This window comes from Scyliorhinus canicula, chromosome 15 (genome assembly GCF_902713615.1).
Source record: "Scyliorhinus canicula chromosome 15, sScyCan1.1, whole genome shotgun sequence".
NCBI lineage: Eukaryota > Metazoa > Chordata > Chondrichthyes > Carcharhiniformes > Scyliorhinidae > Scyliorhinus > Scyliorhinus canicula.
Genome location: NC_052160.1, coordinates 124,332,730 through 124,346,135, shown reverse-complemented (window position 1 = coordinate 124,346,135; position 13,406 = coordinate 124,332,730). Strand labels below are relative to the sequence as shown.

Below are 13,406 nucleotides of genomic sequence, written 5' to 3'. Positions count from 1 at the left end.
ACAGATATTAATCTGCCAGGTAATGCAGGTAGGAATAATTTTCCGAAATTGTTCCAGAATGTTAGGGTCCGCACTGGTAGCATGAAATCGAAAATCCAAAGATGTGCAGGTTAGGTGGATTGGCCAAGCTAAATTGGCCCGAAGTGTCCATAGGTCAGGAGGGCCTAGGTCGTGGCTCTTTCGGAGGGTCGGCGCAGACTCGAGGGGCTGAATGACCTCCTTCTGCACTGTAGGGATTCTATGAATCCCTGTTCCCTATGCAAGGCCATCCAGTTAATCCTCTGTGGAAAAACGTACAAAGATTCTACCAGTTCCTTCAATTGTGATACTTGCGCACGCCTGGATTTCATTACTCCAGCATGGAGATACATTTTTGGTTGCCCAGCCCCACAGTGTGGAATTCCTTCCCTAACCTCTCTCTCTCCTCTTTAACATGCTCTTTACTTGCCTCTTTGACCAAGCTTTTGGTTATCTACCTAAAATCTCTTTATGTAGCTTGGTGTCAAACCTGTTTAGATAATGGTGCTGCACAGTGCCTTGGAATGTTTAGCTAAGTAAAAGGCACAATAAAAATTCAAATGACTGTGGTTGTTGCGGACAGCAAAGCACAGAGCTCTCATTTACATCAGCACTATTCATCACTGACACAATGTAACTCATGAACTGGTGTGAAATCTAAATCACGGAAAGAGGTTCATATGATGTAAAGTGAATTTGAATGCCTACTTACAGTTGCATGACTAGGTAGAAGTGAGTGGGACTTTCATAGATGTCCTCTAGGGCTACAATGTTCTCATGCTTGATCCTAAAATCCAAAAAAAAAAGTAAAACTGTTGCAATACTTCTTCAATTCTTCCAGTGAATTTGTTTAAGTGATGCAGATTGGCAAATGTATTGTCAGCTACACATAAGCGAAATAAACATAATCTTACTCACTTTCGCAACACCGCAATTTCATTTTCTAATGCAACGTCATTTGCATTGTTCTTGTTTTTATGAACACACTTCAAAGCTACCATTTTGTCAGTTGTCCTCTCTTTTGCCAAATACACGTCTGAAAAAGCTCCTCTGCAAGAAAGAAAGAAACATTTTATATTACATGTGAGAAAACAGAGCATATATATATATATATTTGCGTTATACAGAAGAATGCTATTGGGGCTGGAACTGTTTTCTACACTGTTCACTCAATAATAAGCACGACTTGAAAATTAACTTGTTGATCTGCTAGAACTATAGGACTATGAAGTAATTTTTATCTTCACTGCGTGGGCATTTAAACGTGGAAATATTGCCACCAGTTAAAGACCCCCAACCCATTTTAGTTGATTGACATCAAAGGGATGAAAATCATGCAGGTTCTACGATGGTCGAGTGAGATGCAATGCCAGATACCTGCCCATGTGGTGAGGATGGAAAGTTATCCCTGTTTGTCTATGTTTAATGCAACACTTCAAAGTCTTCCTTTGTTTTTTGAAGAAATTGGCTAAACGGTGTGTATGTGATGAGGCTATTAATATTATATCTGTTTAAAAGTTAATACAGCTGCACAAATGTTATCATTCATACAAGCAGTGCAGGCTATGTCGTGGAGGAAGGACTTTGTTCATTATTTTTTCATGGGATGCGAGCATCACTGGCAAGGCCAGCATTTGTTGTCCATCCCAAATTGCCCTTGAACTGAGTGACTTGCGAGGGAGAGAGAGAACAGGTGCAAAGTGTCCAACGTCGCCATAATTTGCTGACAGTCGTGCCGCTGGCCGGGGGGGGGGCTTCCGCCAGGGCCGGGGGGGAGTAGTGGTCGGTGGCTAAGGGGTGGGTTGTGGGGTCAGACTGGACAGGTACGGAACACCATTGCCGCGTCGGGCATGGCCCATGCAGCTGTACACGCCGCTAATAGCTCACTGGGAAATTACGGCCACGGATCGTATAGGTGTCCCGAGACCACCCCCCTGGGTGCCCTGGCCCCAGCACAATCAGTGCAATCTTGTTGACTCGGATGAGTTTGTGTGCAGATTGTAATGTGAAAATGCGGCTACAGCTTGTCAGCCTCCCGAGTGTCAATCACAGACCCGACGAATCATGTATCACTTTTCATTGAAATTGATTGTGTTCCACATGGCGCCAGTGCTATCCCCTCCACAGTTGCTGAATCGATCCAGCTTTGGCGCCAGTTTGGCTGTCGTGAAAGTCCACGAATCCTGCCCCAGTGTCATCACTTAAGGCGGGATTCTCCAACCCCCGCTGGGCCAGAGAATCCTTGGGGGTCAGCGCGAATCCCACGCCGACAGCAGCTGTTGTATTCTCCGGCGCCGTTATTTGGGTGGGGTTCACGCTATGCTGGTCGGAAGCCCCCCCGGCAATTCTCCGGGCCCCGATGGGCTGAATGGCCGTCCATTTTTGACCAGTCCTGCCAGCGTGGGTTACGCATGGTTCCACATGGTGGGACCTGGCATGTAAGTTGGCTGGGGCGGTCCTCCGGGGGGGGGGGGGAGGGGGGGGGCACAGGGGGATCCAACCCCGGGAGCGGGAACCCCCTCGATGACCTGGCCGGCAATCGGGGTGCTCCTTCCTTCCGCGCCGGCCCCCGTAGGACTCCACCATTGCGGCGTGGAGAAGAGAACGCCCCGTACATGCGCCAAAACACGCAGGCGGTTCTGCACATGCGCAAGATCACGCCGGCCCTTTGGCACATACGCGAACTCGCACAGTCCCTTCAGCGCTGCCTAGAGTGGCGCCAACCCCTCCGGCGTTCACCTAGCCCACGGGACAGGTGAGAATTCCTCACCTTGAAACGGAGAATCCCACCCATTGTCTCTCACACATGGGGTTGGATTCTGCCATTTGGAGACTGTGGGCTGGATTCTCCGCCGGCGGGTTGCTCTGTTTTGCCGGTAGCCTGAGGGTTTCCCGACAGCGTGGGGGTGCCCCACAATGTGAAACCCCATTGACTAGCTGGCGTAACGGAGCACCCCGCCGGTGGGGTGAAGCAGAAATGTGGCACGGCGGAACGGAGAATCCAGCCCAATGTCCCCACACTGGCGTGGGAATGGTTACGCCAGGAAAACTGATTCAAAACAGCCACCGATTCCCCGTTTTGCTGGGGGCTAGCATGCCGGCAGCGTCGAGCACCCAGCTCTAGCTGCCGATATGGCCCGGAGACTTGTGGGTCCGTGGCCGCACAGGAGCACAGCGCCGGCTTGCAGCAGCCGCGCCGTGCTACATGGCGGATGCCGCTCGCAGACCCAGCCAGCGAAGTAGACCCCCTCCTTCAGCCAGCTCAAGCGCCTCGGACCGCCCCGCCACAGTGCCCCCAGCCCCGAATAATGTTCCCACTACCCGCAGCCGCCACGCTGACACCACAAGTGTCCCATGTCATCAGGAACTCAGCCGGTCGGGGGCGGAGCATCGGGGGGTGGGCCTCAGGCAATGGCCTGAGGCCATGGATACGCGAGGGGGTGGAACATCACGGAAGCAGCGCTGTCCCCGATCCTGTTGGGAATTTGAATTCTCCGGCCCTCCGCTGAACGCGATTTCGGCGTCGCCGACCGGAGAATCCAGCACAAGGACTATACAGTCCCGGAGGCTCAGGTGACTATTATTACTCATTGTAGAGACTCCTCTGCAGAGCTACCTAAAACAACAGTCACCAGCTCCCAAACTACGCATTTGCATTACAGTACAATGTGTTTGCTGTAAAATGTTTGAAACATCCTTTTCATTTTAATTTTACGAATTATTGCTTGTGCGTAAAACTGATAGATAAATAATAAAAGTCTGAAGGAGTCCTTCTGTCATAGGATTAAATGAAAACATCTGACAGCCATACACAGCAGATTCAAGTTCAAGGACGAGGCAATGTCTGTGCATGTGGGTGTGGTAATAAGCTTGCAATCTAATTAAGTGTTTCAGATTAATTCAAAAACAATATTTAAACAGTTTTCAGCAGTCCGTCGAAGATTCAAATTAGATTGCAGTCTTCTAATTACTCCTGGCAAATATAGTTTAGAAAATAAACACAAAATCTTTTAAAATTCTAATGGTTTGTTTGTTATTTTGGAACAGTCAGTGATTATGTCAGCTACCTGTTAATTCCAGATTAACAGTGACATTAAACAGGAGGATAAATGGCTACTGACATGATTAATACAGGTTTATTAGGAAATATCTGCAGTCAATTGCCACAAATTCCCTGTCTACACTGATAATGGTTATTTTGAAGAGGTTTTATCATTGCAACAGCACCTAGAAAAGGTTAAGATCTTTAAATTTGATGTGACCAAAAGAGAAGTCTGGAGGCAGGGATTTGACATTGACCTTCGCTCACTTTCTCAACATTGGGGTGATGCCACACAGATACAGCAGATCTTAGGGGACTGATTATAGCTGACAGGTGGCAGGGCTGACCCACAGAGCAGGACATGTGCCTGGCGTGTGACAGTTCATACCAGATAGTTACGATCCCAGCTGATGTTATAACTGGGCAGGAATATCCCAGAATGGAATCCTGGCTCACAAGATTGTAACTTTTACCTTTAAAAAAAAATAAAACATGGAGGGACAGAGTCACTGGACCACAAATTAGTTTTAACAACAAGACAAAAATATTTATTAAATATTAAAAGTGGGATTATCATACAATATTCCTTTTACTCCCCCCTTAATTTAACAATTACACACAGATGTTGAGATTAACCCGGATCACAAAGTACACCTTAAATTACAATGGTCTCATTAATACAAAGTCGCTTTAAGCACACAGATTGGTTGTTGTCAAATACACTCTCCACTCTGAACGCAAGTTAGTGAGCGCGATTTAACGGGGGGAAAAAATTCCCGTTTTGGGTGGGTTTAGCAGTGTGTTTCTCGATGCCAGCAGCAGCGAGAACGACCCCATTATCAAACAGGACTGACCTCCTTTCCTGCACTAATGAACTCAGCTCGTCAGTGCAGGAAGAGATTGGGGCGCCATTTTTAAATGCTGCCCAGATTTCTTGACCTTCCCCCCTCTCCCAACCACACCCTTCGGATCCCTCCAAGGGGGTCCCCTACCCCACTTCATAAAGACAGGCATCCCCAAAACCGATCCCAGAGTGACATTGCCAGGGGACCCAGGTGGCAGTGCTAAGGTGCCAGCCTGGCAGTGCCAAGGTGCCCAGATGGCAGGTGTGCCAGGGTACCATCCTGCCCAGAGCCCGACCACCCAGGGGCTTTCAATGGCTGGGAGACTCCCTCCCCCCCAGGTAGCATTATGCCTGGTCCATGTTTATGTGGAGCAGTGCTAAAGCGTGCCATGAGGTGATGCTCGGGCATAGGTGTCCATTCCCTGGCCTTCGGAGGAGAATCGGGCATCGACATATTTAAGTGAACCTAACTGCTCACTTAAATATGTAAAGCTCGATCGTGCCCAGTGAGGGTGAGATCCAGATCTTGACGTTTCGCGAGATCTAATGAGATCTCGCGAGGTGTTCCGAACATTGCAAATCTCACGAAAGGCCTCTCGCGTCATCAAGTTGTGCGCGACCTGGCCATTCGATCCCACCCGACTCCCCCAGATTGTCATATGAGAATTTCCAAATGCTACTTCCAAAAAAACACGCTTTAAAATCTTTGTTCACAATAATACTTTCAAATAATGGTTTGCATTCTGAAATCCAGTCCAGGTAATCAAATTACACTTTAAAACAAGGCATTTGCTCCACTTTTAACAGTGAATTGAGCCCTCAGATTTACGCCACCCACTTTGGGATTTCTTTGTCTCGACTGCTGTACAAACTGTTCACAATTGCTTTAACTCTTGATTCCCAGACTCTTATTAAAATGGCATCAAATGTTTGATTTACCTCTGAAGGCTGCTGTCTCACCTTAAATCTGATTATTGCAATTATCTCTTTAACTCAGAACATTTTGTTTACTCTTCCTTGAATTCTTCTGAACAATACCTTGGTCTCTGTTCTCTTAATTTCAGTCTTAGAATCTCTTAGAACAGTACAGCACAGAACAGGCCCTTCGGCCCTCGATGTTGTGCCGAGCAATGATCACCCTACTCAAGCCCACGTATCCACCCTATACCAGTAACCCAACAACCCCCATTAACCTTATTTATTAGGACACTAAGGGCAATTTAGGCTGGCCAATCCACCTAACCCGCACATCTTTGGACTGTGGGAGGAAACCGGAGCACCCGGAGGAAACCCACGCACACACGGGGAGGACGTGCAGACTCCGCACAGACAGTGACCCAGCCGGGAATCGAACCTGGGACCCTGGAGCTGTGAAGCATTTATGCTAACCACCATGCTACCGTGCCGCCCCACGTCTTCTTAAGACATTGACTGGATTCTCCAGGTCCACGACTAAATACCCCTGCCAGTGGGAAAATCAGAGTGCTTCCCACTGGCTCTAGAAACTACCCGATGTGCCATGCAATCCCACTTGAAATTTTTTAAACCTGAACCAGGTATTCTGTGCCATTCCATAGTCAGTCAGTATGTAAAAACTGAAGTTTTCTCCTAATAAAGTAAAAGTGATCCCACCCGTACCCCAAAAACTTTCAAAGGATCTGTCAGTATGCCAATTTGAAAGGTCTGTAACCTGCATCCTGAGCCCCACCAGACCAACACAAGTCCTCTGACCACCACCTCCCAATGAAGGACACCCTCGACACCCTGAGGTAATTGTTGGTAGGGTACGTACCACCTTGCCAAACCCTCAGACTGCAAGCCAACAGGTCTATGTTCCTCAAGACTTGCACCAAATCACACGAGTGAGTTTCTCGGATAAAACTGCAAAGTGAATTGCGCGTCATAGTCATTGAATCCCTACTGTGCAGAACGATGTAATTCAGCCCCTCAGGTCTGCACCGACCTTCTGAAAAAGCTCCCTACCAAGGCCCACTCTCTTTTAATCCATAACCTCAGATAACCGTTGGACACCGAGGGGCAATATTAGCATGGCCAATCGACCTAACCTGCACATCTTCTAACTGCGAGGAAACCGGAGCACCTGGAGGAAACCCATGCAAACACAGGGAGACGCCACATAGACAGTCACCCAAAGTCAGAATCAAACTCAGGTTCCAGGCGCTGTGAGGCAGCAGTGCTAACCACTGTGCCAACATCCTGCCATCAAAGATGTAAAATAACTCTAATAAACTATTCGCATAGTCTTACTGGGTCAGGGTGGGAAGCTCGGCTGGAACGTTGGGAAGCTGAGAGACCCGTGACTGATTTGACACCTAACGCGGATTTCAATTTTCGTCCATCGCAGGATTCAGTGGGCTATCACAAATCCCGTGGCTAACGGGCTGTCCCAGAGAATCCCAGCCATTCTTTTTGTCTCAATTCCCTGGTTATCTGGTCTGTAACTTTTCCTTTAGGAAGCCCATGTCTTTGCAACTCCCTTGTCCTGTCCAGCTTCTTCTGGCAGAGCTAAGACATATTGACTCCCTAATGTCCTGTCTCTAACTGCAATATATGCAGCTAAAACTAAAAGCTGTCTTCCCTGGTCTCCAGTTACTAAGCAATGCCCACACACCTTTGCTAGCCTATTTACTCTTTGCACTGTAGTTCTCTCTAAGCACAATAGAGTTACCATGGGATTTGAAACCAACTCCACCCATACAAACATCTTTATCCAGCATGAATCTAACTGGAGGCGTTTACCCTTCCAGGCACAGAAACATTAAATTAAACCCATTTAAAGCAATAACTTAGATTGAATGTTTACCAATACAAATATAAATCCCTTAAAACTACCTTTATTTTCCTAACAATAGCACCTGGCAGGGATGTGTATATTGTTAGCAGGAGGACACAAGTACAGTCAAATCCACAAAATCCAAACAATTCTAAATTGACTGATTCATCATTTGAAGGTGGAAAGTACTGAAAAGCATGAACTTCATATTTAAAAGCAGCAAGAATGAATTTGAAGGAGCAGTGTATCTTTCACAGGATGGGTTAACAATGGAATACCATTATTTTATCTACATTGTCAGAAGTTATCATTTCAACAATATAGCTCCACACTCCAACTTATAACCTAATGAATCCGCAATAAAGGCAATCCAGTTAAGACTGTCCGCTCCAGCGATCTGACCATGTTTTAAAGTGCTTGTAGGCGCAAGGAAAAGTACATGAAACTGAACCTGAATCTTACGAAAAGATTGCTAAGGTGCCACATTTTGCAATTTATGTTATATGCTTTGGGAACTTGGACAACCAACAAAGCCACTACTGATAAACTAAAAGTGACCGAGTTGTGGACAGACAGGAGGATATTCCACAAGTCTTGCAGAGAGAGAAACTTGTGCTTTTAAAAACCTTGAAACTGGTGTGGCAGCTGCTGAGGGAGAGAGAGGAGGTACGTGGAGGGTGGCCAAGAGGTGGACAGTGGGGTCGGGGTGGATGGGCATAGAGCACCATTGCCGCAGCCGGAAAGGCTGCCATGCAGCTGTGCACACCGCTGACAGCCCACTTTGAACCTGGTGCCACGGGTCGTCCAAGTGTCCCCCCCCCCCCACCCCAGGCCACCCCTCTGGCCCCAGATGAGCCATCAGCTGTATGGGCGTGCTCCAGCACAAGCAATGCCATCTTTTTGGCTGGCATGGTGTGTGTGGGGAGTGTAATGTGTATGTGCGGCTGTAGCATGTCAGCCTCCTGAGTTTCGATCCAGCAAATCCCACACTGTTTTTCATTGGAATCGATTGTGTTCCACACGGCACCGGTGCTAGCCCCTTAACAGTAGCAGAATCTTTCCAGCTGTGGTGCCGGCTTTTCGGCCGTAAATGTTAACGGATTCTCCATTGACGTCAACAATTAGCCTCAGAAATGGAGAATCCCGCGCACACTATTTTAGTCACATCATTAAAGCAGAGATTGCCAGAGATAATAATTGGAAAGATTTATGGGATGCAAGGAGAAGGAAGGAAGGTAGGAAGGAGGGGTTGGGGGGGGGGGGGGGGGGATGAAGGGTATGCTGGAGTAAATACAATTGACCTATTTGGAATGTGTGCGGGCACCACAGGACTGGCAAGGGGTGGAGATTCATGGGAGCCAATCTTCTGGAAAAAACAGATAATACCAATGAACAACCAACCCAAGTACAAGGGGACAGAGTCACCTTCTGAGGCTGTCACGGCACCTCAGATGGATCCAGCACAGAGGCACAGGAGCAGCTGGACTTGAGGGCGTAGAATCCTGAAGAAAACACGGAATGCTCGAAGCACTTAGTGGGTCTGCAGCGAGAGTGAGAAACTTTCCAGGTACTGACCCTGCATCCGGGTTTTACTGCAAGCCCATCGGCCTAGAGTGCGAGTCTTGTTTCCCTTGGCCTTTGTAGTTACCATTAATTCAGATCAGTGGACCACCCCAAACATCTTCCAAAACCAATCAACTTACGATCCCAGTAGTTCCATCAACTGGAAACTGTCCGTGATGTTCGCCGTCTGTTTCTTCCAGCTGCAAACACTTTCCTCCTTTCGCCCCATCGTTTCTGGACAAGGTCGAGAGACATGAAATGAGAAAGATGTCAATTAATATCAGAATCGCCCGAGGGGGGAGCAAAACATCACGTGATTCAAGGCATAAACATGACACAAAAACACACAGCTGAATGTTTCTGGATGTTTTAACATTTACAAAAAACCCTTGTTCGAAGTACCTACCCCACCCCCAACTCTAAATAACAATTCAAGCCAATTTGCCCGGGGAGATGGTTTCATTGCTCAGGCCTCGACTCCAGAAGACAGAGGAGTAAAATGATCATCAAAGCGCCAACCGGACAAACCAACACTTACCCCCCTCCAGCTAACCTGATGTCAGCTCGGGCAGGCCGACGGAGTGGCTGGAGTGGGATGTGAGGTGCTCCTTCCTCACACTGATGTGGCTGCTGCGATTTCCCTGTCCCCAATCCAGCTTCACCTGCAGCTTTTCCGAGTATTAGTTCCAAACAAGATTACAAACAAATCCAAACCACTAAATCACAGATCAGTCCCTTAAAGTAGAAGGATAGGGTCAGGGAAAGCAAGGTGAGAAGGTGGGGGGAGAGGACCAATCCTCTGGTCAGAGTGGGAGGTGGGGTGAGGAGAAGGGGGCTTGGGGTCCATAAACATCAAAATGCTCTCTCTCTGACTGGCACCGCTCTGTTAAGCCCTCAAAGATCTCGGCATAGTGGTGGCCTCAAAAACACCCTGGTGTTATCTTTTTTTGAAATATTTTTAATGGGTTTTCACATCTTATATTTGACAATTTGATTTCATAGAATTTACAGTGCAGAAGGAGGCCATTCGGCCCATCAGGTCAGCACCAGCCCTTTGAAAGAGCACCCTACTTAAGCCACCCTATCCCCATAACTCAGTAACCCCACCTAACCTTTTGGAAACTAAGGGGCAATTTAGCATGGTCAATTCACCCAACCTGCACATCTTTGGACTGTGGGAGGAAACCGGAGCACCCGGAGGAAACCCTCGTAGACATGGGGAGGAAGTGCAAACTCCACTCAGAGAGTGACCCGAGGCCAAAATTGAACCAGGGTCCCTAGAGCTGCGAGGCAGCAGTGCTAACCACTGTGCTGTTACCTACTTCTAGTTCGAACATTAAGTTGCAGGTGTCATACCTGCGAGTAGTATTTTACAGAAAGTAATCAGGGTGAGGTTCTAGTCTATTTGTTTTTTCTTGGATAAACTGGCATTATCTCTTATCTCTGTTTCCATTCTGAACTCTGTGTGCATGATTTAAGTGTGTGTTACTTCCTAAGAGTTTTGCTGAATATCTACCAGGAACAGGAGGCACATCTTCCAGGTGATAGTCCGACACCCGCCACTTTACAAGGAGGACCCCACCTGAGGCACTGGGATGGGCAATCCCAAGATGTATCAAAATTCAGAGAGAGTGAGCGGTCTGGATTCCTGAGTTCCTTTATCCCAATATTCAACATTCTCCCCCCCCCCCTTCAACACACAGCCGCCCTCCCCATTCACACACACACACACACACACAAAGAAAATGAACTGGGAAGGCCAGTCTCAATCCAAATTTCACTTAAAAGAATAAAGTGTAAACTACCCACAATTATAGTTTCTGCATTTTGGTATGGAAATTTCATCTCCTCAATATTGGACTGGTTAGCGTGTTGGAGCTCACAAAATCAAAGGCAAGAATAAATACTTTGTAGATCTTCCTCTTGGTCCTCTCTAAGAAGTAAAACTCAAATAGATTTAGAGCGGGAGGAGAGACTGGGGTCACAGGTTCAGTGATCATTCAAACCAAATGGAATTGTTCAGGTAAAAGGAGCGCTTCAGTCTAAGTTCGCCCAATCTGAACTCACCCAGTTCCTTGGTGTTCACTTGTATTGACACCAAGTTAAGCAAACTCAGAGCAGCACAGTGGCGCAGTGGGTTAGCACTGCGGCCTCACGGCGCCAAGGTCCCAGGTTCGATCCCGGCTCTGGGTCACTGTCCGTGTGGAGTTTGCACATTCTCCCCGCATTTCCGTGGGTTTCGCTCCTGTTGCACGTTTTACTATGGGCGTAAAACGCGTTTATTGGAGTGTATTAACACGCCTCCGAGTTCGACGTGTGCTTAACACTGCTAGGCTCTGTTCTATGTAATTATTTAGCTCTGGAGTCGCCAGTTGCCGTATAGGCAACGTCACAAGTATTCCAAGGTCAAGTTCAAAGTAATAAAGACGATACACCGATTAGTAAAGTTCAAACGATCAATATTTATTATACAGTTATAATAAATACTCATGCACACACTAAGAGACTAAGCTATAACTAAACTTAAGCAAACAGAATACTTATCTAACAGGAACAGGCAAGGTCAGAGAACGAGGCCTTCGTCCTGGTTTTGTCTGCAGCCTTCAGCAAGCGTTCTGGTACTTGGGAGTCTAGTGGGCTTGGATCGCGTAGCGAGCGTTGAACTTACGGTTTCGGCGGCTGGTGCTCAACGGCTGGAGTCAGGATGCGCGATGTCAGTCGGAGCCGGAGCACGGGTGTAACAGACCGGACAACACGAGGTCCCTATCTTTTATAGGGGTTCCGTTGTCCTTCCCTCTTCTCGGGCGGGCTCTACCTATTGGATCAATTTCTTATCGATACTGGATTAATTCCCCAATGCGAGGGGGTCTCCGTGATGGAGGGGGCGTTTCTTATGTCCTTTTGTTTGGAGGTTTCTGGTGCCTCGATGTCTGGGTCTTGATTAGAATGTGTCCATTCAGAACCAAATGTATCTATTGTGTGGGTGTTCAAGTCTGATGGCCTCATTAGCATGCAAAGCGTTTTGCCATTTGCACCTAGCTAAGGTCTTTTCACCTGAGCCCAAACTGGTTTCTGCTGCTGCAGAATGCAAACTGCTCTTTGCAGACTGCTGTTCTGGCTAAACTGTCTGTTTCCCAGCAGTCTTCCATTTTAGTTTGGCTCAGTGTCCATTTTGCGTGGCCAGCATGGCTACATTCCCTCCTTGTGATCCTCACAATCATACTATTGTGAAGGATCACCTATGTACTTTGCCTTCCTTGTGTTCTCTGACCTCTTGCCAGTTCCCGTTCTACTCTGTTCTAAACTATGGGAAGAAGAGAAAAAAAAATTTTAACTAACATTTCTACTTGGCCCTATGTCAAAGGGACATGCATTACTACAACTGGGAACCTCTACCTATCACTATTAACCTTAACCTTAACTTAAACATTTAATCACTCTAAAACCTTAACCATTCACACCACAACATCACACTTCCCAACTCGGCAGTCGAGTATGGAACAATATAATACATGGCTGAATTTTATTTACAGAGTGTTGTAATCAGTGAGGGGTTGAGGGGTTTGGTGGAATCCGAAGATGGGGGATTGCACTCTATAGATGGGTGAGGTGCTGGAACGAGAGGCTCTCCTCTTCCATTTCCTCAACCTGAGGGTCTGCACTAGGATGATGAGGATCGCGATCACCAACAGTGATTCGATTATGTAGGACATGGAGTACCACGTCATGAATTTAGTACACCAGGTCTGAACCTCGCTGATCAGAGCTGAGCACTGGGGGTTTGTTGTACTAACATTTACGGTGGGGGTTGTGGGGGAAACGTGTCTTGTTTCCACACATATACATATGACATTAAACAGTAATAAGTGGGCTTCCATCATTTTGCTGTTCTTCTTCTTTCTCTTCCTTCTTCCTCCGGTATTGACAATCCTGGCTTCGACCTCTGTCTCGTCCTTTGAAACCTTTGGGATCAAGCACAGTATCTGTCAATACACAGTTTAAGACCTTTACTTGTTAGTGCATCTGTCTTTCAAATCCCAATTGACCCTTTAAAATGACTGGCTAAGTCACACCCTGTGACTCCCCTCATTTTTTTTTTCAAAAAGCGAATTTAAAGACCAGCATACACCTAACAATCCTTCCTT

The 13,406-nt window shown here is 47.2% G+C and overlaps 1 protein-coding gene across 4 annotated transcripts in view; it reads right to left on the bottom strand.

Moving 5' to 3' along the window:
* The window catches only part of LOC119978356 (calcium/calmodulin-dependent protein kinase type 1G-like), a 44,635-nt gene extending 34,684 nt beyond the window's left edge, over positions 1-9,951 (bottom strand). For 3 of the 4 annotated variants that reach the window (XR_005463423.1, XM_038819930.1, XM_038819932.1), the window contains exons 1-4: positions 9,800-9,951; positions 9,402-9,495; positions 937-1,068; positions 731-805 (exon numbers count right to left, since the gene is read on the bottom strand). Coding sequence is in view for 3 of the 4 variants with exons in the window: in XM_038819930.1 (XP_038675858.1) it covers positions 731-805; positions 937-1,068; positions 9,402-9,490 (296 nt within the window). In the remaining variant the exon portion in view is untranslated. The remainder of the gene's footprint in view (positions 1-730; positions 806-936; positions 1,069-9,401; positions 9,496-9,799) is intronic. The other variant, XM_038819931.1, reaches the window with a different exon arrangement.
* Between the last annotated feature and the right edge of the window lie 3,455 nt (positions 9,952-13,406).